The 26,724-nt window shown below is 45.5% G+C and overlaps 1 protein-coding gene across 2 annotated transcripts; it reads right to left on the reverse strand.

The window, feature by feature from the left end:
* Nucleotides 1-1,461: 1,461 nt before the first annotated feature.
* On the reverse strand, nt 1,462-26,625 carry CCDC198 (coiled-coil domain containing 198). 2 transcript variants are annotated; one of them, XM_006135241.4, is made up of 6 exons: nt 26,400-26,625; nt 22,297-22,379; nt 14,701-14,787; nt 12,573-12,671; nt 9,033-9,216; nt 1,462-1,700 (listed from the first exon to the last, which is right to left on the reverse strand). In XM_006135241.4, exons 1-6 carry the CDS (start codon nt 26,623-26,625, stop codon nt 1,462-1,464), a joined length of 918 nt encoding a protein of 305 aa, XP_006135303.2. The 2 variants fall into 2 exon arrangements, with proteins under 2 accessions (XP_006135303.2, XP_014435104.2); XM_014579618.3 differs by having other exon boundaries at nt 26,420-26,557.
* Between the last annotated feature and the right edge of the window lie 99 nt (nt 26,626-26,724).

Raw genomic sequence — 26,724 nt, forward strand, 5'->3', positions numbered from 1 at the left:
GGCCCAGTTGCTGAGAGTCGTAAGATTGCCAGGTATCCAGTATTTTTTGCCTCCTGGCAGGGGAAAAAAATCAGAAAATACCAGACATTTTAGGTGTCCGGTATTTTCTGAATTTTTTTTACCAGACAGGAGGTGAAAATACTGGACTGCCTGGGTCAATACCGGACACATGGCAATCCTAATGACAGGAGCCACCCAGTTCCAATAAAAGGAGAGAGAACGGTGCAGAAGCCTCTTTCTGATCTGATCGCGGGCCTGGATCCGTGGCAAGGGAAAACCTCCGGAGTCAATATACTTTGGCTTGCTCTGCAACCTTTTTCCTGGGTAAGTGTGTGAGTGCCTGAGGGCATGAATGAATGTGTGAATGGATTTGTGTGTGTGTGAGTGTGGGTCAGAGAGAGAGCTCAGTCACCCTCAGTTTAACCCAATAGTGGCATTCAATGACAGCTCAATCCCCTTGAGTTTAATCCTGTAGTGGATTGTTAATTCCTCATTTAATAAATCCATATGAGTGTAACCGCGGGGTGGTCTCCAGTGAAATTTGGAGTAACTGAGCTCAATTATCTTTCTTTATTTTGTGTTGCTTTATTTATTACTTGTTGCTCTCATATCTTTATAAATCAGTTGACTTCAGTAGGGTGTGGTTCACTGTTTCAAGTAATGGCACCTAGACCACTTATAGTGAGAGATAAGACTGAGTGAGTTCTATAGCCCAAACTGAGCGTCAGCTGGTTTTATAACTCAAGCTGTAGAGGCTCCTACACAAAGCATCAGAGGGCCCAGGTTCAAATCCTCCCGCTGGAGGTTATATGTGCTTAGATACATGTACATTTCAATAGGACAAAAGGGTGAGGATGTGTCAGGTTAGGGGCCTACAGGCTACTTTGAAGGAGTTTCTCCTCCTCCCAGAGGATCTTAAAAGAGAAGAGGGCAGATCAAAGGTAATGAGGTGAGCAGGAGAATGAGACCACAGCAGAGGGTAATTCTCCTGAGAGCTGGGTCATCTGATCCTACAATCCTGACTCATGCAAAACTCCTGCCAAAATCAATGGGCATTCTGCCTGTGTCAGGACTGTAGGACTAGTTTTACCCTTTATTCCTTGTTCAAAGGTATTCTCCAATGTACCCCATCTCAGTTGTGTTAAACAGGTGCATGCTAAATCATTTCAGTTCCAGGGTATCATTGTCTATACCCCTGCAGTTCTCATTTTTCCACAGAGCAGATTCACGTTTACAATTGTGGCCATTTGAGACCTGCAAAGATACATCGGTTTGGACATATTGGCATTGGCAGTATTGCTTTGTATTTCTTCATACTTGCACAAACTCTGTTTACTTCACAAGAAAAGTCATTCTTAACAACTTCAGTTTATCCAACCAGACTGTTAAAGCATAATCAGAGACTGAGGAGTTTTTTTTCTGTGCGTAGCTCCAGTCCCATCCTGTTTGTAGTTAAAATTCCTAATCAAAGAACTCATCAAACAGAGGGATTCTCTCCGTCCTGGTTCTCACTAGTGCAGGTCTACGACTGAGCTTTCTCTCTTCTCTTTTCCATTCCTCTGAGTCAGTGCTAGAGCTGTCCCAAAATAGATCTCTAGGATCCTGAGGCTTTACAAACCACATTTCCACTTTACTGCTCTTATTTGGATAGGATTCAGCATCCTCATGTCGCACTATGAATTCTCCATCCCAAGTATTTCCTAGAAACAAGAAAATCTTCTTAATTACACTGGATAGTATACCCAATTGCTGAGGGGTTAGCAAGGGCTTGCTATGGATAGGTGGAGTCACATCGGAGGAATCCAAGACCCAATTCCAAAATGTGTGCAAAGCAAACTATTATTTTTCTTTTTTCTCCTTATGTAAAAAAGATTCTCAGACTGGAAGTGTCAGGTGCTGTAGCACAGTGGTGAACAACCTTTTCTCATGCAAGCCCCCCATAGGGGCCACCAAATTTGGTTGAGGAAAAAAAAAAGGAAGCAGACCCTTTAATTCTCGGGCCACTCTCCTGCCAATTCTCCACCCCCGCTGCGTGTACATCGGGCACTGAGCCGGGAAGCCAGGAAAAGCGACCGGCCAGATCCAAGTGCTGCAAACCCCCCCTGACTTGCAACGTGATTGGTTCCTGGGGAAGTGTAGCAAGTTGGGGGGGTTGTAACTCGAACCCACATTTATTATACATCGTAAATGTGGGGTTGAGGATGTAAGTCGGGGGTTTTCAGCCCCTTTCCGCACTTACAAAAATGGTCATAAGTGTGGGGGGTTGGAACTCGGGCTGTCTTAACACAGGGATTTCCTGTAGTGTCCCTAGTTTCTCTTTGCCAGAAGCTGGAAATGAGCAACAGGGGATGGACCATTTGATGAATACCTCTTCTGAAGCACCTGACATTGGCCACTGTTGGAAGACAAGATACTGGGCTAGAGGGACCATTGATCTGACCCAGTAGGGCCCTTTTGATGTTATATAGAGCCCAAATGTATCTGCCCGTGCTGTAACCCACTAAACCCCATTCCACTTCCAGCACTGAGAATAGAGCTGAGGAGATCTGACACTTTTTTTACTAACTGCACAGAGAGAAAGAGAGAGAGAAAGACTAAGACGATATATTAAAATGTTACGGCTAATCAGTGTCTTTTAAGTGACTTGCCATAAGATGTCAGAACATGTTAATATTAGAGCTGAATGTGTCTAATTTAAATTTTCTTTCTTTTAAGCTAATTGCTAAGTTATCTGCCAAAAAACTTACAATTTTCCAGTGCCTTAGTAGCCCTAGAAAGAGGTGATGTGTTTGTGAGTGGGGGGAGGGAGGGTGAATGGAATTGTTCCCCTCCTCCCACATTACTGGTTGGCTTGTACTGAGCATGCTCAGCAACACTGCTGAAGCCGCTGTCCTCTTCCCTTCCCCCCATATTCTCTCACTCTCTCCCCGCTCCCCATCAGGGCATGCACACGTCGGCCTCTCCCTACCAAAATCTGAAATGGCACCCCTGATCTGTTACCCTCTTGATATTTAAGTTTCCAGCCATTTTGACTTTATAAATTACATCCGTACTGTGTACAACTACCGCTAGGTAGTACTGACATGTACTGACACCATGTCAAGTGTCCTCCGCCACTGTGATATAAGAGGTAACACAACCAATCACCACGCTGACCCTGCAGCTAATTTGCATGGAACAATTTCATAGGTTGTATGAAAGAGACTGCACAGTGGGAGGAGTTCTTGGCCCAGATGCCACACCCATATACCCAACTGCCACCTACATAAATCAACACAAATCTTCCAGCACAATCTCCCAAACATGAATCAGCACAATACAACTTGCACACACAGTAACCTGAAACATACATAGCCTTTCCTGCAATGCGCACCTCTCACTCACTGCCTGGAGAAATCAACATCAATCTCTCAGTACAACTCTCTCAATATAAATCAATGCAATTGCCCACCTAATAACATAATCAGCATACCCAATAACCCCAAATATCTCTCTGAAGCCTAAAATGTCTGTTAAAAACATAATATGAGAATGGCCGTATTGGGTCAGACCAAAGGTCCATTTAGCCCAGTATCCTGTCTTCTGACAGTGTCCCAGAGGAATGAACAGAACAAGTAATTATCATGTAATCCATCTCTTGTTGCCCATTCCCAGCTTCTGAGAAACAAAGGCTAGGGGCACCATTCCTGCCCATCCAGGGCAATAACCATTGATGGACCTATCCTCCATGAATTTATCTAGCTCTTTTTTGAACCCTGTCATAGTGTTGGACTTCACAATATCCTCTGGCAAGGAGTTCCACAAGTTGACTATGTTCTATGAAGAAGTACTTTCTTTTGTTTGTTTTAAACCTGCTACCTATAAATGTCATTGGGTGACCCCTAGTTCTTGTGTTATGGGAACAAGTAAATAACACTTCCTTATTTACTTTCTCCACACCAGTCATGATTTTATATACCTCCATCACATTCCCCCTTAAGTTGTCTCTTTTCCAAGTTGAAAGGTCCCAGTTTTATTAATCTCTCCTCATATAATCTCTCCTCTCCTTGACACTATAGAAAGGATGTGGACACACTGGAGAGGATGCAACGGAGGGCAACCAAAATGATTAGGGGGCTGGAGCACATGACCTATGAGGAGAGGCTGAGGGATTTGGGCTTATTTAGTCTGCAGAAGAGAAGAGTGAGGGGGGATTTGATAGCAGCCTTCAACGTCCTGAAGGGAGGTTCTAGAGAACCTGTCAGTGGTGGCAGATGGCAGAACAAGGAACAATGGTCTCAAGTTACAGTGGGGGAGGTCTAGGTTGGATATTAGCAAAAACTATTTCATTAGGCAGGTGGTGAAGTACTGAAATGGCTTCCTTAGGGAGGTGGTGGACTCTTCATCCTTAGAGGTTTTAAGACCTGGCTTGACAAAGCCCTGGCTGGGATGGTTTAGTTGGGGTTGGTCCTGCTTCGGACAGGGGGCTGGACTTTGACTCCTGAGGTCTCTGCCACCAGCCCTCGGATTCTATGATATGGTAGCTGTTCTCTCACTGTTGAGTCAGAGTTAAGTGAGAGAAACAGCCTCAGGCATGGCTAAGAGCTCTTTTTGTTCAAGATACTAGCAGGTTCAATCGTCACTGGCATACGCAGGCTGGAACTGTCCATTTTTGAAGATCTGAGTCATGTTCAAGTTTTTATCATGGCCTTGACTATACCACTGTGCAACAACACAGGCCTTCAGCTCTTAGTTATGATTATGTAGTATAAGCAGAAGATAGTTGATATAATTATGACAATAGCGCTTCCTACACAGTGCTGGGCCTTCACAAATCAAGAAGAGGAAACCCACAAGTGTAAAGAGGAAGGTTAAATTGTGCTAAGAAAATGAGGGTGCAGACAAAGTAACCAGATTCTGATCCCAGCTGTATCACTGTCAATCTTCATTTATTTCAGTGACATTATTACTGCAGAGATTTGAATCTTGCCCCACTTCAAAACACTCAGAAGAGCTTGTTTCATACCTCACCATTGTATGTCTACAACTTCATTGACATTAGTCTGGATGGACCATGATATCTGAATCAGACTGTGGAGCAGTGTGGGGGAAAAAAAGTGTAAACAGAGTTCAAAGGCTCAGAGAAAGAGTTTGGAATGACATCTTCATCCAATGGACTTCCTTGTTTGGGTGGGTGGGTGGGTGGGTGTGTATAAAATTCCTGCCTCTGTAATTCCCACTCCAGTTCATCTGATGAAGTGGGTTTTACCCACAAAAGTTTATGTCCTAATAAATCTGTTAGTCTATAAGGTACCACCGGACTCCTCTTCCCCCCCAGAAGATACAGATTAACATGACTTCCCCTCTGTGACTTTTCATCAAATGAATTAGCGGGGACAGGAACCCTCTCCACAGTGAATTTGTATTAATTGCTAGGACTGTGCCTTAAGCATAGTGTAATTAGCAGCTAACTACACTGCAACCTGACAGGTAGGTCATGTATGAGTCACTGTGATATTGAGCAAATTCTGCCAAGGGACACACGTACATGGAATGAGCAGATGTAGCCACTCAAATGCTTCATCAAAAGGAGTCAGACTCCGGCTTAGTCTCAAAAGCCCCTCTCCAGAACAGTGTCACTTCAGGGTTGGCTGGATATTGTTTTGCTGTCCTCAGCTGACTCCAGCCATTCAATCACAAAGCCCCATTTCAAGGTATTCCATCAGGAGGCAGGTTATGTTCTTCTAGCTATCCAAATGGCAACCCATGTCATTTTTCAGTACAGTCAGCTAAGGCCTGGCGTGGCCTGTGAGCAATGGAGGTGAGTCCTCCGAGTGGCCCAGAGAGGCTGCATGAAGCACAGCCAATCAAAAAGGAGTTGTAGGGAGCAACCAATCCAGGGCTTGCAGGCTCAGATAAAAGGGAGCGGCAGGGTAGCATAGAATCAGTTGCTTCTGGGAGCCCAGAGAGTAAGAACTGTATCCCCAGAGGGTTGAGAGAACTATAAACACATTGGACAGAGCAGTGGCTAGCTCCTGGGACTGAGGTGAGGGTGAGGATGAAGTAGGTGCTAGGGCCATGGGGAAGTGGCCTAGAGAAATGGAGCAGCATTAATAGAGATTATAGAGGAGCAGCAGGAGGTTGGTATTTACAAGGTGCCTGAGCTGGAGCTGGGTAGGCCTCGGTTTCCTCCTCACCACTTGCGGCTGGAGAAGTGACTGGACAATAGGGTAGGGAGTGGGAAACATGGATGGCAACATAGCCAGAGGGCGGGGTCGCAAATAGGTTGCTGCAGTAGAGCTAAGAGAGGAGCCACAGGTGGGAGCAGAGGCAGAGTGCTGGTGTGCAGATGCTGGAGGGGGGTGCTGGCCTGGAGTTAATCCCTAGGAGGAGACGCCAGTCTGGTAATGAGAACTGTACCCTGTGACATCCTCCTGTTGCTATGGAGACGTGTACAAACTGGACAGACCGTGGGGAAAACTCTGGCACTGAAAATAGAAGCAGATTGTCTGGAAGTCCTGTTCTCCATTGTGCCCGTAATGCTCTCCTAGAAGTCTAACTACCGTGGCTTTTGCTCCTTTCTCTTCTCAACGCTAAGGAAGCAAAAACATTACACGTACTGCTCTCGCCAGGAGCTTTCTTTGGCTCTCCTCAGATTTGTTCGCATGATCCCAGCCTGCCGGATGGGTCTAAAGACCAAAGTTATTCTGCTGTGCAGGCTCGCTGACAGGAATTCCAGACCCCAGAGCTGACAGGAATTCTGGGCCCTGTTTCTCCTTTCCCACCTAGAGAAACCCCCAACAGCACCCCTCAATCAGAGGACTCTAGTCAATCACTGCCCAATTTCTCACCTGCCTGGAAGTGCCTCTCCCACTCTACTTCTCTCTTCCCCTCCCCACCACATAACTGTATTTGTGGCATGGGTGTGAACTCCATGCTGGTCCTGAGAGGGTTAATAGGAGACGGAGAGCTCAATTCATCACCTGGAGCAAGGGGAGGTAGGTGGGTGCCTTAGCCCTCCTACCTGGAAAGGAACCAGGTTTCCTTAAAAGGACTGAGCAAGCTTTGTTAGAGGAAGACCCAGGAGACAAGATCCTGGGAGTTCCTGACCCAAACCTGCCCCAGGTGATGCCCCAAGAGATGAGAATTTGGGAAAAGCCACGGGCGGGGAGCTGGCTCCTGGCGTAGGTCTCCAAATAGGGGCAAGACTCCCAGAGGGCAACTCTGGGATATCAGTGTTGAGCTGAGGGTGGGGGGTGACTCATGAAGGGTGCAGACGGACGGCCATGGTTGAGCTCGCTGCTTGTGTTGTGGGATTTGTTAGCGAACTCCAGCAGGAGTCCTGTGAGGCTTGGCCCTGAAAGCAGAGCAGAGCCTGAGCTCTAGGGGAGCCTGAGAAGAAGTCAAGCACCCAGGAAGGGGCAGGTGAGAAAAGCAAGCAGGCTGAGATAGGAAGAATCCCAAAGGTAAGTGTGTGTGTGTGGGGGGGGGGGGGGGAGGAGGTGCCTGACTGGACAGATCTTGCTGGTTTATTATAGGGCCCTGCAGTGCCATGTTTAGGATTTATGGGGCCCAAAGCAGTACTATTAAACTGGTGCCCCAATGGCAGCCCGGGAGGAGGAGGATTTTATAGTCTTCAGCAACACACTAGTGAAATATTTTTAAAGCAAATTTTAAACTAAGGGCTTGTCTACTAACATAATAAATTCAGAAACTGACAGAATATACCTGGGGTTGGCAAATGCCTGTTCAATGGCTTCATTCCCACGTGAACGGCTCTTTCCCAGGTCCAGTGTTCTGCCAATCGCTCTGGCGGACTCTGTCACTTTTAAATTATCTAGATCCTCTCTGGAGGAAGCAGTCACAGAACAGGGATAAGAAGAGGCGGGTGAATGGACATGAAGACCCAGCGGTGCCCCAGATTTTCAGGTGCCCTACACAGCTGCCTATTCTGCATCCAGGTAAGGACAGCCCTGGGTCCCTAGACTGGAGTTCGGGAAAAAGTTCCTTTGAGTTCCTTTGCCAGACACTGGGAAGGGGGTGCAAAGACCACAGAGACCAGGAGTGTCAGGACTCAGGCCAAAGACTTGCTTGAACTTGAGGTGCTCTTGTTTGTTGGACTTCCGCTTTGCTCCTGCACAGCCCTTCAGGGTAAGTCATGGAGCAAAGCATTAATAGGGGGTGATAAATGAGGAGAGCTTGTTATACCAACGTCCACCACAAGGCAGTGCACCAGCCTAAAGTCCCATTAGCTCTGCTAATGAGCGCAACCACACCGGAGTTTCACATCCTGCAGGTCCATGTATTGGCAGCAAGGATGAACTTGGCCCAGTGCCATGCAGGGAAATCAAGCCTTTTCGGGTAGCTTGGTTTTTTACTTTGTTTCTTTTCTAATGTAAATATCTGTGCTGCATTGAAGAAACTGCCAGGATCATTTCATTCAGTTTGTTGGTCAAATTAACTGGGCATGTCTTAATTAGTAAGTGGTCAATCTTAGAAAATAAAGACTCGATTACTGTCTGAGGTTACGTCTAGAAAGCAGCACTATTTCGGGATACCAGAAGTATCCCGAAATAACTATTCCGTGTCTTCAAACACGCCCGTTATTTCAAAATAGATTTCAAAATAACGGGCGTGCTCTTCCCGTGCCCCTGTAACCTTCGTTCCACAAGGGTTGAGGGATGTTTCAGAATAGCGCTTTATTTTGAAATTAGATACACAATTTGAGCTATGCAAATTGTGTATCTCATGTCGACCTACAGGTGCACTGTAGATGCACCCTTAACGTCATGCACTCTGCAGGAATAGCCCACACTGCTGCAGTGTCCGTGCAGAGAAACACAAAGCCCAATCCTACATCTTATCGCAGTGCTGCCATATTTAACTCTACTTCGTGGAGGCCATGCTGAATTCCATCTTTGCCTCATGTAAGGACATTCCAGGTGACCACAAAGCTGCAAGGTGTTTAAGGTCACCAATCACTAGCTTCCTTATAATGAAACTTACTTGATGCTTGGAAGTTTTCATCTCATGGAAAAAATGACTCCACTTACCATGATCTCTATTAAAAGTTTGATCATGCTCGATGGGGACAAGGTCTTCACCTTCAGAGCAATTGTTTTGCTGAAGATTTCCCAGGACTTTCTTAGCCTTGAGCTCCCCCGTTTTTTGTTTGTTGATTTTTGCCTCCCTGTGGAGACTTCTCTCCTGTTCCTCCTGCTTTTGTAAATGATTCATCTGTATGAGGAATAGAGGAGTAAATAGGTAACTTGTTTCTCAAAGGTTTGCCCTCTAAACTCAGCATGCCTTTGGGCAAAAGGCCTAATTCTGCAAACAGAAACACACTTGAATAACTTTGAGTTTGCAGCATTGGGCCCTGTCTGATTGGCAATCTACCTGAGTTCTCAGTACGGATGTAAAATCCTTTTAATTGGTTACATGGTTAAATGCAGTACAAACACTGTGTTTAACCATTTAACCGATTAAAGGGGGGGCAGATGGGGCCTCTCTAGACCCCCCATACGGGGCCTGCCTCTGTGGCTTCCGGTTTCCGTGTGAGGGTGCTGCTGCCAGCATGGCTTCCAGCTTCCACGGCTCCCAGCCCCACCATGGGGGATGCCACCATGGCTCCCACCCTGTGGGGGCTGCTGCAGCTGGCCCTGCATGGGGGCTGCCAGCTCCCAGCCCACATGGGGAGCCTGTCAGGGCTGGAGCGACCCTGTGCCCGCAGCTGAGCCAAGGGCTGGGGGCTGCTTCTGTGGTACTAGTTAACCTTTACCTGGTAAGCATCACTGAGAACCATTTAACCAGTTACCCATTAACATCCCTAGTTCTCAGTTCATCTGTGGTCAATGGTCAACAGAGGGCTAATATTTCAAATAAGGAATAATTGCTCGGCTTTTCCAGGAAATAACAGATACTAAATTCAATGACCATCTACGGAACAAAATACTAAACTCTGTGCTTCTCTCCCTCCTACTGATATTTGTATCTTCATTCCCATCATGTAACTTAAGAAAAACAAATCACTCCAAGCCCTTGTATAGCATCTTTCTTCGGAAAGTCTCAATGTTTCACACAGTATTATTTTCTCCGTCTGTAAACAGGAGGCTGCAAGGATGCCATGGAGCAGACCTAGGAACAGATCCCAGGTCTTTTCACTCTGTCCAGTGCTTTAGCCACTGGGAAACACTGTCTCCTCAGGCCTGTCTCTGCCTTACGGAGAGCGAGGGAGGGAGAGAGCATATAAAACAACATCCACCAGGCAGGACTGAACGTGAGATTTCCAGCACCACAGTCTATGTGACTATCGTAGAGCCATAGAAAAAAACTCCAGCAGTGACTGCTATAGTGGGCCCTTATCATTAAGGTAATGACTACTGCCGGAGATAACATGCGTGAGCCAGCCTGCTCCCTACTGGCAGAGGGAGGAAGTTTAGGCTACATCTAGACTGCACGCCTTTTTCGACAGAGGCTTTGTCGATAGATACTGTTGACAAAGCCTCTGTTGAAAAAAAGCATCTAGACTACAACCAGTTCTGTAGAAAAGCAAGCCGCTTTTTCGAAAGAGAGTGTAGATGCTCTTTCGAAAAAGCACAGTTTGCATTCAATAGCGCCCTTTTTCGAAAGAGTACGTTTGAAAAAAGGCGTTATTCCGTGGAAAACGAGGTTTACCACCGTCAACAAAACTGCCGCATTCTGTCGACTTACTGTAGTCTAGACACACCCTTAGGTTCTGAGATAAATACAAGGCTTTTGTTCTCTAAAGCATCAGCAGAGACTCATATAACTAGTCAAATAACTAGGGCTGTCAAGCAACTAAAAAAGTTAATTGTGATTAATTGTGTGTGCCTCCCCTTTGAAATGCTACCATGGCGTTTCAACGGGGCAGCGCTGCATGGAGCCCGGGGTCCCCTTGTCTCCCCAGTTGACCCCGGCCTCCATGCAGAGCTGCCCCTTTGAAGCACTGGGACAGCGTTTCAAAGGGGAAGCACAAGGCGGAGCCCGGGGTCAGCTGGAGTCCCCAGCTGACCCCCAGCTCCATGCAGCGCTGCCCTTTTCAAATGCATAAGAAGAGAGAGGCATAAGAATCTTACGCAAAAGGGGATTTTTGTACAAAACGGAAGAGGCTACACTGCTTCTTTTTGCGCAAAAACCCCTTGCACAAAAAGCATCAGCAGAAAATATGCTAATGACATCGCGACTCATGCTAATGAGTCCATCATTAGCATACTCTCTGCCGCAAAAACTTGTAGGGTAGACAAAGCCTAAGGTGCTGCAGGACCATCCATTGTTTTTTTAGGGTTTTTTTCCCCAGTTACAAACTAACTCGACTACCACTCTTGGCTGTTAGAGGACATTTAGGGTACATCTAGGGTACATCTACACAGCAGGGCTAAACTCAAAATAAGCTAAGCAACTTGAGGTACGCTAATTGCATAGCTTAAGTTGAAATAGCTTATTTCGAAATTGGGCACATCTACATAGCACTTATTTCAAAATAGAGCAGTCTTCCGCCGACTTCCCTTACTCCTCCTACATTGAGGTTTATAGAAGTCAGAGTAAAAAGCCCGTTATTTTGAATTTATTTCAAAACAATGAGCTTGCTATGTAGACGCGCAATACGTTATTTCAGAATAACGTCCATTGTTCCAAAATAATGGTGCTGTGTAGAGGTACCCTTGAGGGTAAATTAGAGCTAAATAACAGCACAGGAGACTGAGAGCCAGAACTGGTGGCTCTAAATACACTTTATGGGACTACAGGTAACGGCCACCCTCATACGTGCACATCTGGCTAACTAAAATCATGCCAGACCACAGATGTTGCCAAACCAGAGCATGCCAGATTACAGTGGTTCAACCTGTATTACCTGAGTCCAATTTCACGGGGGTCAATAAGAGTGTGACAATAGAATGTGGCCCAGAGAACTGCTCTTCAGGCACGATGCTAGCTCCAGTTGGCCTTGGGAGTCAATACATTGAGTTGATGTCATCAGAAAATCCTTCATGTCATTTTGGCAATGGAATTGCAGGGGCAGATGAGGGTTTTTGGGGGGGGGGGGGAGGGCCGGGGCCAAAGCAACTGGAAGACCCTTCCCAACCCTTCAGTCCCTGGCACCCCTGCTGGGAAAATGAGGTTGGTGCACAGGGTTGGTGCTCTGCCTGGTGCATAAGCCAAGGAGGGCAGAGAAGGGCAAGCCCCGGCACCTCAAGCCCGCACCCAAGCCGGAGCACCCAGCAAGCATTTTGGGGGGCCCCCAGTTGACTGAGGCCCCCGTGTAAAGGCCCCGTTGGCCCAGTGGCTAATCCACCAGTAGGTGGCACAATGACAACCACTGAAGAGTCATGACATTCAAATACAAAGCTGAGGACCAAAGAGCAGACGCAAGAGGCTATGAAGACAAAGGCTGGGTCTAGAGAGGAACCCGGCCCATTAGAGAAAAGAGTCTGGAGTCTCCCTTCCTGAGCTGAATCCAGATGCTGCGCAACCAGCCCTACTGGCCTGGTTACAGCCTAGCTGAGCCCGGGCCTGGATTTTATCATTCCAGTTCCCACTGCTTCTTTCCAACCCCTTCCAAACTGCGGCTTTACCTCGTCTCGCCTGCGGTTCATTTCTAACATCTGCAGTTTGTGCAAGTGCTGGCGTCTTCCAGAGGAGTGTTTGGCTGTCTGCACTTGCTTCTCCAGCTCCTTGCAGGGTAATAACAAAAGAAAGAAAACAGTGTTTGAAACACGCATCTGCTAATCGCTATAAAATCTGTCTTCATACCCTTCCGTGCATGAAGAGGCCACTCACTGAGTTTCTTTGCAGCATCATCAACGCTGATCAACTGATTGCAAGGCCTACAATAGCTGGTGGCTTTCTTAAAGCTCCAACAATGGGGATCACTTAATTGCTTGATCTCCGTGTAACTTTTTTTGAAAGGTAAGTTTCTGACCCACTAGGTTGCAGAGAAGTTGAAAATTTGACACCCCCCTCCCCAAATTGGCCAACAGGAGGCGACAAATAAAAGAACTCTCCCCCCACCCTCCGCCCCATGACTGGCTTTAAAATGAGATTTTAAAAATAATCTCATGATTAGGGGGGAGGGGACTGGCCCGTCACTTTTCAACACCTGGGGTTGACAATACGGCGCTCGCGCTGTTCTCCTCTTGCTCTGATAAATACCGCCCTCATCTGTGCTGTCGCTGTGATGTTACAGAGCAGTGTATTAAGTCACAAGAGGAAAGCTGCAACTCCCATGAGTGTTTTTTTCAAAGCGTCCTTGGCACTCAAAGTCAATTAGCAAATAAAGGCATTCCATGGTTAAAACCAAACAGGCACCACCCGCCATGAAGTCCAGTGCAATGTCACTCAGCACAGTGAGAACACTTACTGCACACAGGGACTGCGGCTTGCCTGCTGTGGAAGCCAGTTGCTGGCCACAGCTCTGAAAACCAGGCCCCGATGCTCAGCTGGCAGAGGTCTGTAGGGCTGTGTCTAGACTACATGCCTCTGTCAGCAGAGGCATGTAGATTAGACACATAGGCAAAGGGAAATGAAACCGCGATTTAAATGATCGCGGCTTCATTTACATTTACATGGCTGCCGCGCTGAGCCGACAAACAGCTGATCAGCTGTTTGTCGGCTCGCGCGCTAGTCTGGACGTTCCCCCTGTCGACATCAAAGCCCTTTGTCGGCAGCCCCGTTATTCCTCGTGGAATGAGGTTTACCGGGGCTGCCGATAAAGGGCTTTGATGTCGACAGGGGGAACGTCCAGACTAACGCGCGAGCCGACAAACAGCTGATCAGTGCGACAGCCATGTAAATGTAAATGAAGCCGCGATCATTTAAATCGCGGCTTCATTTGCCTTTGCTGAACAAACAAATCTACATGCCTCTGCCGACAGAGACATGTAGTTTAGACGTACCCTAGGGGTCTAACTCCTGTTAAATCAGGTGAGTGAGGTATCCAAATACGTCCGAGGAGCTGACCCTTAAGGGTTTCCCCTTGAACATTCAAAAAGCAGAGACCCTCAATATTAGCAAATGGCATTTTGACTCCTGGGCTTACAGGTGCTAGACTGCAATTGCTCTAGCTTGAGCCCATCTGCCAGGCTGCTCACGAGGAAGAGACTGCAGCCGCCCTCGTCTTTTCTTTGTGCCAGTCAGAGGCCTAACAGTATTCCCCCGTGGAGTCCAAAGGAAGTTTCCCCTTGACTTCCATGGCCTCACCAGGCTCCCGCCTGAAATGGAACACTCTCGGGCCCAGACAGCTGTTCAAAAGAGCTGCTCAAATGCTCTTCAAATGTCAGATTTCTACTCCTCTGCCCATCCCTCCCATATACTCATCGTTGTGGTCAATTTGCTCTCAGGTGGCCGCCTGGGATAAACAACCTGCACTCACGCTGCTGCAACCACGTTGGCTGTGATGGGGCTCCATGAGCATCGTCTAGTAGACGATTTGGTCTTAAAATGAGTGATTTGGTCTCTCATGAGAGATTAGGGAGAGAGGTGGATGCAGCACGCCTGGTGGGAAGTGGCTGACTATGAATTAGATCCAAAATCCAGTGAGGAGACTCACTCTGACTCCATTGGGCTTCAGTTCAGGCCCTGTAAATGACCAAAGCAGTGTCTAGAAAGCTGCAGACTACTTGAATTTCGCAGAGTGCTGTGCTAGGCAGGGATGCGAATGTGGCAGTTTTGCCTGACTTTCCCTCTTACCGCAGGAACACCTACCTTTGTTTTTCGCACCGCTGCCCCATCCTGCTGGCTGAGGAGCATTTCAGATGTGATTACTTGCGGCAGGTCAGCGGGTTCAAGTTTCTGCAAGTCCAATATTTCTAACAGTCAGCGTTCCCCATGCCATGCGCTCAATAAAACAAAAGCCAGACATTAAACGGTCCTGACATTTTCCCCCCAGCTCTAGCTCTGGCAACATGGACCCGGAATAGGCACAGAAGAGCAGTAAATAGTCAGAGATCTCTTTGGAGCTCAGCATCTGTTGGCATTTATTCATGGAGAGCCATAGTATAATGAATTGGGAGAACTGAGGAGAAACGCCCAAGTTAGCGTTACAGCAATACAATCTAAACTTTAAAAGATGTGTGCTTTCTTTCAGCTTGTTTCTTCTTCTTATTATTTATTTATATCACAGTATAGTAGGAGGCACCAACTGAAATGAATGCCTTCATATGCTAGATGTGGAGTATTTACGCCTAGCAAGAGACAGTCTCCGCCCCTAAGAGCTTACAGTTGGAACAGACGCAGGGTGTCAAGGGAAACTCAAGCATAGGAAGGTAGAATGACATGTCCAAGGTCATGCAACAGATAAGTGGCAGAGCCAAAAATAGAAGCCTACTTTCTTGAGTCCTAACCCATAGCCCTAACTGCTAGTCCATGCTGCCACAGCTCAGGGTGCCTCCACCTGTATACCTCTCCATGTTTCCTCAAGGACACACATTTTAGGCTCCCAGTGTAATCTCTCTTGGACAGGAAGCCACCTTATTCTCTGTCCTGACCAGGGTTTTACCAGGCTGCATAGTTTCCTGCTTACACTATAATATCCCCATCAAGCCAGACAGCTCAGACACTCTGGCTGTATCTAGACTGGCAAGTTTTTCCGTAAAATCATATGATTTTGCAGAAAAACTTGCCAGCTGTCTACACTGGCCGCTTGAATTTCTGCAAGAACACTGATGATCTCATGTAAGATCGTCAGTGTTCTTACGGAAAGACTGTGCTGCACCCGTTCGGGCAAAAGCCCTCTTGCACAAATCATTTACACAAGAGGGCCAGTGTAAACAGCACAGTACTGTTTTGCGCAAAAAAGCCCAGATGGCTAAAATGGCGATCGGGACTTTTTTGTGCAAAACCGTGTCAGATTGGCCACGGACGCTTTTCCGCAAAAAGTGCTTTTGCGGAAAAGTGTCCTGCCAATCTAGATGCAATTTTCCAAAAATGCTTTTAATGAAAAACTTTTCCATTAAAAGTATTTCCAGAAAATCATGTCAGTGTAGACGTAGCCTCTGTGTCTGCCCTTCTGTCTCTCTTCAGAGGCTTTGAACAGTGTAATTGCCAGCAGTTCGGTGTTTCCACACAGCTCTTTCTAAGCAAGCACTTTTCACAAGAAGCAAGCACTACAGGGAAAACAATAGAAACCATCAGAGTTCCTATACAAATGATAAAAAACTTACCTGTGGTTATCCAGCAATCCCAGGGGCCTCAGTAGCCAAAGCCTATCAAGACCCCCTTAGGAAGAAATTCCCATCCATCAAAAAACGGCCCTGAGTCATCTTAGTCTGTTGGTCTCTGGAGAATCCAGTCTGAACCAGCTTGGGCGAGCCTCTCTTGGTGGTGGTAGCTCTCTGGATGTGTTGCAAGCTGAATGAATTTGCCTAATCATGCCCCACCATTCATAGCTCCTGGAGGGCTGTGGCCACTCCTCCCAGTGGCACTACAGACAATCCCACCATGATACATTTTTCTTCAGTAAGATCTCCCAAAGATATGGTGGGACAATGCCAGTTCTTCCCCACATGCTGCTTCTTTTCTAATGTTATATTGAGTAGGACCTTATTCAGTGGGAGATCTCAGGGGGATAAGGTATTCCAGGTGAAAGAGGGAGGCAAGATCAGTCCCTTCACTCGGATAACTTTATTCACATAAAAACACACTTCGCATTTCTTAATAGAGCTGACCAGAGAATGCCCCCGTGATTTCTTTTTCCCATCAAAAATTCTATTGCTGGAAAATGTTCAAGCAACGTCGGTCAACTATTTTATGAAAGCCAAGTGTTCTAATCTGAAGTTGTTTTAATCTGCAATCAATATCATTGTACTGGACATGATATCGATCATCGAGGTGAAAAGACGACTTAAAAACTGTGGAGAGGTAGCTGTGTTAGTCTGTATCTGCAAAAACAGTGAGGAGTTTTGTGGCACTTTAGAGACTACACAAAAACCGATAGGGGAACACTTTAATCTCCCTGGACATTCAGTAATGGATTTGAAAGTGGTCCTCCTTCCACAAAAGAATTTCAAAACCCAATTACAGTGGCAGACAGCTGAACCGGAATTCATGTGCAAATTCAACACTATCAACTTAGGACTGAATAAGCATGTCGACTGGTTAACACATTACAAAGGCAGTGTACCCGCTCTCGATATTCATAGCTCCACACCAAATGCTGTGAATGACCCACTTCCTCTCTGACTTGATTGGGTGCCACAGGACTCCTCGTCGTTAAAAACCACAGATCACTTCACAGAGAGCTGAGTTTGGAGTTTCTTTTTAAGCACTTAAGATACTTGCTGCAAATGGGCAAAACTACAGAGAGATAAAAAAAAGTCTTTATTGTGCAGGAACCAATAGTACCTGTTTGTAGTATTGGGGTCCCAGTTCTCCTCCCAGAAAAGCCAGTAGATGTCTTTCCGGGACCTTTAATGGGAGGACTGGACACATGCTTAATCCTGGTGTATTAACACCACCTAAATTGTAACCATAAGTTAGCCAGATATAACAAATCATTGCAAGGACTAAAATGTCCTCCTTGATTTGCAAAGAAAGAAATGCACTAATTGAATCATAAAAAGCTTATCGCTTAAAGCAAACAGGAAATTTCAGAGTTGAGTCTCTGACGCTTTTTTGTCATCATAATTTTTGGGCTCCATCCAACCTAACAAAGACACAGCAGTCAATGGGCTTTGGCTCAGTTCTCTAGACATGGTTGTAGGAATCATCTATGCTTTCAGGAATGTTCTTCCTACTATAAGTTGTTCATCCAAGAACCACTTTGAAAATGTTGCTAGAAATCTCTGGACCGCCTATGCTATGTGCCATGTGATAATGGCAACCTTTAAGGCACTAGGCCAGAGAGATTAAGGCAGCCACCTGTATTCAGGACAGTAATGAAGCACATGCTTAAATATTGCCCAACACAAGGATGAAATGAAGTATGACTTTTAGTGCATTTCTGAATCGGGGCCTAAGCTCAAGCTATGTGTTAAAAGTTTTGTGTTTATTTTTCGTCTCCACCCATCGTGTCTCCATTTACATTATTTTCTTTAGCACTTGCAAAATTAATCTGAAGTTGTTCTAATTTTTAAAATGACACTAGATGGCAGCAACTAACACCAGAAATTACAGTATGCAGTATCCTTGCAAGCTGGGTCAGTCCCAAGATATTACCTCGCTCCCCTTGCCTTTCTGCTATCTTTTACTGGGCCATCTATCTTGTGTTGGTGAGAGAGACAAGTGTTTGAGCTACACAGCATTCCTCCGCAACTCTTCTTCATCTAATCTGAAGTAGAACGCAGTGTGGTTTGAAAGTTTAGCTCTCTCACCAGTACAAGTTAATGCAATAAAAGATACCAAGTAGTCCTATGGCACCTTAGGCTATGTCTACACTACGAGTTTTCTTGGCAAAAAATATGCTAACGAGGGACTCGTTTGCATGAGTTGCGATCTCATTTTCATATTTTTTACCGATCCATTTTTGCGCAAAAAAATACAGCATGGACAGTTTTTTTGCTCAAAAACCCCTTCTTCCACAAGATCGGTATACCTCCTTTTTTGGGGCATAAGGCTCTTGCGGAAAAGGGGGGTTTTGCACAAAAAGAAAATGTCCGCGCTGCTTGTTTTTGTGCAAAAACCTCTAGCACAAAAATGGATTGGCAGAAAATATGCAAATGAGATCACGATTCATGCAAATGGATCCTTCAGTGTAGACGTAGCCTCAGAGACTAACAAAAATATGAAAAGGATGACAAGCTTTCGTGGGCAAGACCCACTTCATCAGGTGATGAACTGGAGAGGAATAACAGAAACCAAGTATTTTATAATAGATAAAGTAAAGGTGTCTGTCAGTTGTAGGACCGGTACTGAGGAGGCTAATTAAGTGGGCTGGAAGTGTCACTAAATTAGCTTCATTAGTGAGGAAAAAAACATTGTCCTCACTCTGCATTTGTAAGCAACAAGTAGCAAGTGGGTCTGGCCCACGAAAGCTCATCATCTAGTGAACCATCTTGTTAGTCTTTGAAGTGCTACATTGTCCTGCATTTTGCTTCAGCTACCCCAGACTAACACGGCTACATTTCTATCACTAGCCAGAGGCAGTTTTATTACGAGCTGCAGCAAGGGAAAAACTGGTTCGGACAGGGGGGGAAGCCCCCCCCCTCCCCAAGGCAGATCTTCGAATACAAGCAATTATGAAGCAGGTTATATACTGTCCATTAGATATAATAACAATAACAATTAGTCTCCTTCCCATTACAAACACCAATGGCTAACAGTTATTTAGTTCTACCCAGATGCTCCTTATCTCAAGGTCCCTGCCAGAGTCAGCATTCTATCCTTATCTCCGTATGGAGGCAAGAGGCAAAGGCAGCATCTAATCACAGATCTTGCATTGTCAGGCCACAGACTTAGCCTGACTCTTGCTCTCTTGTTAACAAGACTGAGATGGCTGCACACAAATTCCCTTATTTCCTTTTCCTGCCTCCAAGTCCCCCCTTTAGAAAGCACAACTACCTTTCTAAACCTTTATTTTCATTAAACATTACATCATTAGTACAAACATAAAAGCTATTTCTATTACTACATCTTTTACAACAACAATCAAATATGAAACCTTTAATAAGCAAAAGCAATATAATCATTAATATCCCCAATATAATTCTCTAATCAAATTGGTAAACACCTAATCCGGCAACGGGACTTAGCAGATACCATCGCAGGCTGGTCTGGGCCTGGAAACTGTCAGCAACACTTATGTCATAGCCCAAAAAAATTGTATAGAATCCAGGCTGGTAGATGCAGTAATATCCAGTGCCTGTAAAGACCTAGACACCAGCCAAGCTAATCAATTGATCCTAAATAGTTTGAAGGATCTGTCCAGCTCTGTGTCCCCTTCATTAAACACAACCAGATATTTGGACCAGAGACTAATTGGATTGTTAATTAATGGAACTAAATTAAAGAAATCAGAAGGTCAGTATTGAAGAATAGGGTATGCATTAGCCACTACCACCCAGCCCTTATGGAGGTGGTGAGTCCGCATCTCCCCCCGTGCCTATCCATGGGAGTGGAGAAGTAGAAAATCCAGAGGCCTATTGGGACAGGCCATAGTATAACCTTTGGGCCCCTCTGGGTATTCCCACTTACGGCAAGCAAGAGCATATAGATAGAGTTGAGAGCATCGCTTATTCTGAAGGTGTGGGGCCTCCCTATACCCCAGGAATTGTTGCACCCACTTTGATAAGGAAATTTTATGTACCTGCCCATTTAACATCATGACGAATCTGCCTAGGTTTGATGTGGTTGTCACAGAAAACAAATGAATACCGAGCTGGTCCAAATAAACAGTACCTACTGGTGTTTGACTATCCAGACAGACCACTTCATTGAACTACAATTGTTAGTCTCTAAGGCTATGTCTACACAGCAGCATTATTTCAGAATAACTGACATTATTCCAAATTAACATAGTCTGTGTCTACACACAAGCAGTTATTTCAACTCGAGCTGGAGAACTACTTACTCCAATTCCTGTAACCTCCATTGTATGAGGCGTAAGGGAAGTCGGAGGAAGAGTGCTCTTTCTTGGACTTCCTTCTCTATTGACAGTGCCAAAAGTCAAAATAAGCTATTTCTCCTTAAGCTACGCAATTAGCTTAGCTCAAATTGCATAGCTTATTTCAAGTTTAGCCCTGCTGTGTAGATGTCCCCTAAGGTGCCACAGAACTACGAGTTGTTTTTAAAGTTACAGATTAAAACGGCTACCAATCTGAGACAATAAAATATGGTACCTCACTCACGCTAACTGCAAACTATAGTCCAGCCTGTAAATCTTTCACCAGTGCCACTAAAGCAGTGAATATAATGTTGCTAGTGGTGAGCAGCTAAATGTATTAATCCATTAGCGTATCCTACCACGGCCAAGAGGCAGGAGAGGTTTCAAGCTCTAAAGTTCAATTTTGCTGAATAGTGGGTAATCTGATCTCCTCTTGACTCTTGCATGGCTCAGTTCCCCACCAGTAAAACAGGGCTGCCTCATGAGTAGGGCGACCGTATTTCCCCAAATATGGCGGGGGCTGCTGGTGCCTGAGGGTTCAGGCCTGCAGCGGGGGTGGGGGAGGGGAGGCAGAGAGGTGCTTAGGGCTTCAGCCCTGCAGTTGGGGGAGAGCCCTCAGGCTCCAGCTCTGTGGGGGAGGGGAGAAGGGAGCCACTGGTGCTCAGGGCTCCAGCAGCGGAAGCTCCAAGTCTCGGCAGCTCTCCGCGCATCCTGCCCCACTGCAGGGATGAAGATCAGCCCCGCAGCATGCAGGGTGGGGAGGGAGGGGGAGATGCCCTGAGCACTGGCAGCTCCTCCCCTCCCCCTGCTGCAGGGGAAATACGGGACAATGTGCCTGTTTTTTTTTTTTTTAAAACGTCGGGACACTGGGAACATACTTCAAATATGGGACTGTCCCAGTAAAAACGGGTTGGGTGGTCACCCTACTCATGAAGATGTTGTGAGGATTAAGTCCATTACTGATCAGGCAGGGCTCAGATACGATGATGATGGGGACTATTTAAGAAAATGGCTAGAAAAAAGCCAGGGCTACACTAGACCTGGAAGGTCAGGTTAAGGTACACAACTCCAGCTATGTAAAACACATAGCTGGAGTTGGCTTAGCTTAAGCCGAGCTTGGCGCCATCTTCATAGAGGGAGGCTGACAGGAGCAAATGATCCCAACAGCTTCCCCTACTCTTCATGACTGTGAGGAGTACCAGCGCGGACCAGAGCCACTCTCGGCATTTGATTTAGCAGGTCTTAACTAGACCTACTAAATCAAATGCCAGAAGATTGATCTCCACTGCAGTAAGTGAAGATGTGGCCAGAAGCACGTTAGTGGTTAGCATTGATTGAGGCTTCTACTTATTCTGGCTCTTCCACTAGGAGGAGACTTGGTCTCATGCAATTCTGATGACCCATTCAATAGAGGGCTTCTGTGCACAGACTAGCAGAAGGACAGATAGGCAGACAGGCAAAGGAAGCATGTTTTTATGTAGTCCAACATTTCTTAAAAGCAGAGACTATTCCCTTTTACACGGTGTGAATCAGGAGTAAGGCCATTGAAATAAATGGTGTGACACTAGCTTAAAAAGGATTATAATCAAACCCACTCTCTTTATAAAATGCCTTCATTTCAATTTTGAGTTACAATAATGACCAGCAAAGCTATAATTTCTTACCAATATAATTCATTCTGATTACAGAAAATACTAAACATTCCCAGGATGCTCCCATTACATCCAAATAACTCTGTAAGTAGCCTTTTAAATTAATCTTACTTGGAGTCTTCGAGGAGGATGCCGTTTAATAATACTTGTTTCTCCCTTTTCCATCATGATGTCAAAAGAAATGGGTCTGGGCACTTGAACAGAGAAGGAGAAGAAGCCAATAACAGTTTGAATACAATCTCAAATCATTAACTAGCAGGCTATATTACATAAAAGCTTCATGACCTTGTGGTTATAGTGTAACATGATTTACCTTAGCCTATGCTCTCAAAATACAAATAGCACATGGTGAATAAAATGCATCTGCCGGACACAAGAGCTGAGTGACTACCAGCAAAAAACTTCCCTGAATATTTGCTCAAAAATACCAATGAATTCCCTTTAGCCATGCATAACATCGACAGGCAGAACTGAACCTGGGACCTCTAGGGCTACATCTATACTGCGCTCTTTTGTGCAAGAAAATATGCAAATGAGGCGAAGCCATGAATATTGCCGCGCGTGTGCAAGAGCTGTTCTGCCTGAAAAAAAAGCCCTTTGCGCAAAATGGCAGCTCATTAAGTATGTAAATGAGGCATGGCGCTATTCACTGCTTTGCCTCATTTGCATATTTTATTGCGCAAGAGAACGCAGTATAGATGTAGCCCTAGAGTGTAGTGCATGAGCCGCTATAGCATGAGCTAAAAGCCAGATGCCTGTCAGCTAAGGCTGTTGAGCAAATGCATTCTCTCTGTCATTACACAGCAGTTGTGTGGGTTACATATGTTCATGTCCTTTGCTTTCCACAGACATTCCTGCTATCAGCTAGTACTGGCACCAATAAATATGGAAAATGCCATGCACCAGTATTGGTAGAGCCGTGCAAACCCGTGGATGTTCACAGCTCATGTGGATATGGATGCAGATGCAAATTTGGTATCTAGAACCCTGCAAATGTGCAGATATCCGCAGCTCGTTTTGGGGGGGGTACAGATGCAGTTGCAGATACAAATTTTGTGTCTGTGGAGGGCTTTAATATTGGGGGAAACAGAAGTTTAAATGGACACATTTGAGTATCTGCACTTGACTTCTACACTCAGGAAATAGAAACAAAACCTTGTGAGTCACTTGACCAGTCACAACCAGTGAGAGTATAGGGAATACGTCCTTTGACTTTAACTGGAATAAATCAACCCCACCAGTGGGACAGGGCTCTGGAACAATTTTTATAGTGACGGTGCTGAGAGCCACAGACCAAACTGTAAACCCTGTGTCTGACGGAAACCATTTCAAGCCAGGGGGTGCTACAGTACCTCCTGCACCCCTAGTTCTAGCACCTAGGATTATGGAACACAAAATTAAGCTTTATCAACTATTTAACAAATACAGAAACAGACACATGTGCTGAGTTAAATACATTCACATTTTAGCGAAAAAGGCCCAAACAGCTGAGTTTGCAAGAGAAAAGGTTTACCTGCCATTTATCGGGAAAAAACCATTTATAACTTAGATTGCAAAACTCTGCTTTTTAAAAATGACTGTTCTTAAATCCATAGGGCTAGTTAGTGCCTACACAATTTCTGATTGTGGAATAGAAATGCAAAGACAGTGAATTATTAAAACATTAAATGCAGCATAAGCTCAGGGCTAGGATTTGGGCCAGATCTACACTAAAGGGGAAGGTCAAATTAAGAAATGCAACTCCTGCTATGTTAATTAAATAGCTGGAGTTGAGATATATTCGAGTTTGCCTGCCGTCCCCACAGTAGAAGACTTACAGGAGCAAATGCTCCTGGCACCTTCCCTTACTCTGTGCAGGAGCAGGAGTACTGGCTGCCGATGGGGGCACCCTCTGAGTTTGATTTAGTGGGCCTTTACTAGACCCACTTAATGGAACTCCGGAAGATTGATCATGGCAACTTCGATATTTTACTTAATGAAGACATGGCCTTCGAGTTAGTGGCAAGGGAGTCAGGGGGACCTGAGATCTGTTCCAGCTTTGATACTCAACTGACTTGCTGCATGAACTTGGGTAAGTCATTTCACCTTTGTAGGGTTCTCTTTCCCCTCCCAACATTATTATTCATAATTTATTTGGCTTGAGATGTACAGGCAGTCCCCGACTTACGTGGATCTGACTTATGTCTGTTTATTCCCTTGGGGGCACCTGGCATTGACCACCCCATGGTGCAGCCCCTGTTGCCTAAGTAGCACCTAGGAGCTCCAGTCGGGAATCAGGACCTCGCTGTGTTAGGTGTTGTACAAGCACAGGACAAAAAGAACGTCCCTGCTCCCCAGAGAGTTTACAATCAAAGTCTATTTGGAGAGTAAGCGGTTTAGGACAGGGGCTGTCCTCAGAGGTCTGCACAATTTCTAGTACAACAGCACCTTGATCTTGGATGGGCCCTTGTGCATGACTGCAATACAGATAATAATCAAATGAAGCCCCTGCCTAAATTTCAGAAATTCTACTGCTTTTTTTCCCTTTGCTCTTCAATAGCAAAGATACCTCAGAAACAACAAGTAGTCCTGTGACACCTTAGAGACCAACAAAGATATAAATGACCAGGGGTCGCCACATGGTGGCGAGCCCCGCTCTCCAGCCGCACGGAACCGCACACTGCACATGCGCTGACCGTGCTGCACGCCCGCACCGGGCTAAAATCTACTCACCATGGGTGAGTCGATTACATTAATTGTCGAGCCCTGTAAATGATCATGAGTTTTTGTGGGTAAAACTTCATCAGATGGCCTAGGATGAAGTGGGTTATACCTATGAAAACTCATGATCCAATATATTTTTCTAAGTCTCTAAAGTGCCACAGGACTACTCATTGTTTTCAAAGTTATAGACTAACACGGCTACCTCTCTGAGAGTTTTTAAAGACCTCACTTGCTCTGAAAAGTGCAATTTAGCACAAGCTGAAATGAATCTTTGTGAACAAAATAAAGCATTTTGTGTAACAGATATTTGTTCGGTTAGACAGTGGCTCCAGCTAATTCATCATTCAAATGGGATACACTATTATTATCAAAAACAGCACATGTAATGGAATATGACACTTCTAGAGATGACTTTTCATAAATGTACTTGCTAAATACCCCATGGTTAGCTCTTTGCTAACTGGAGTATTTATTTAAGTGCTGTGGCTGTCACAAAACACTCCAAATGTCATGCTGCATATCTAGAGCCAATCTATATTCATCCCTAGACCCTCTCGGTTCCTGAAATGTGACTTCTATCAGGGCAGCGGTACATTTCCTCTCATATGCTCTATACGTAGCATAGAAGGAGGAAAATTTCCAATCCTGCTAAGCACATTAAACCAGTGACTGCTAATGAAATTCACTGTTAAGTACAAAGTAGGACCTAATCCTGCATCTGTTTACTCATTTGAATAATCCCATTGAAGTCAAAGGAGATGTATTTACATACAAATGGTAGGGTGGAGTGGTTCCCTTATTGTTTGTATTACTTGCTTATTTAAAGCAATGTTTCCCGTTCCAGACCTGTGTGTAACAGACTCTGGTCTAGGGCCTCCCTGGTCCAAATTAGCTGTGCTGTGATTCTCAGCTTCTCTTGTAAAGAACATTGAGATGTACTGGTGAAAAGGAGAACTTGATACTATTCTTATAATTGCTTTGATTTACATCGGCTTGCCCGAATGGTGAATAATTCTTTTGGGTTTAACTCAGGTGGTGTGTAGCTCGAATAACTACATACACACATAGTAGAGACATAGAGAAACATATTAAAGTGGTTGCTACAGAAATACATGGTTAGAACCTGTCCTGCAACTCTTCTCCAGCTAGTCCGATTGAAGTCAAGGACACAGGGACAACTTTCTGTGTGTAAGGATGACTCACACAAGGAAGGACTGCATGCGCTGGGCTATTTGAGATGTAAATAAATAATTGAGACAGTTTTCTAAAAGAAGCTGATTTTTTCCCCCACAGGGCATGTCAGAACTAGACACATGCCTAAAGTAACATGTACACACACACTCACACAATTGCATTTGCTAAACCTGCAGATTCCCATCATTTGTCTTAATTAAAATGCAACGATTTGCTGCTGAGCCAGGTCAACAGAGATCATTCAAACTCCAAAGCACAAACACTCAGCTAGTCGGAGCACTGTAGAAAGGGCAGTCACTTATCCACGACCAGGTTACCTGTGGAGCATCTGCCATACCGAGTTTCTCTTAGGGGTGGAAGCTGCCTTGGAAACACTGGATTTCTCTCCTCCAGGCCTGCGAATGAACATGCACAGCTGTCTCCCAGGGTGCTCCGAAATCCACACACCGCTGCAGTGCAAGGAGAAGGAAGCCCATCCTCTTTGGTTTGCACGGGGGCCACTTTTGTCACCTTATGATGAGCCCTGGAGTAGCTCAGGCCCATTTTGCTGAGTTATGGCATTCAACGCATAAAAAGACTAGGTGAAGGAGTTCCTGGACGTGGCCGCTGCACAGAGCTGTGCCTTGGGCTCCCTTTGAAGGC

Source organism: Pelodiscus sinensis, chromosome 4 (genome assembly GCF_049634645.1).
Source record: "Pelodiscus sinensis isolate JC-2024 chromosome 4, ASM4963464v1, whole genome shotgun sequence".
NCBI classification, from domain to species: domain Eukaryota; kingdom Metazoa; phylum Chordata; order Testudines; family Trionychidae; genus Pelodiscus; species Pelodiscus sinensis.

Excerpts from the sequence above, each read along its gene's own strand:
- CCDC198 (XM_006135241.4), bottom strand. The coding sequence starts at position 26,625 with ATGGGCCTGAGCTACTCCAGGGCTCATCATAAGGTGACAAAAGTGGCC. Across the intron at positions 14,788-22,296 it reads ATCCTCCTCGAAGACTCCAA|AAACTTGAACCCGCTGACCT; the intron begins GTAAGATTAATT and ends TTGGACTTGCAG. Across the intron at positions 1,701-9,032 it reads AACTTTTAATAGAGATCATG|GAAATACTTGGGATGGAGAA; the intron begins GTAAGTGGAGTC and ends TCTTGTTTCTAG.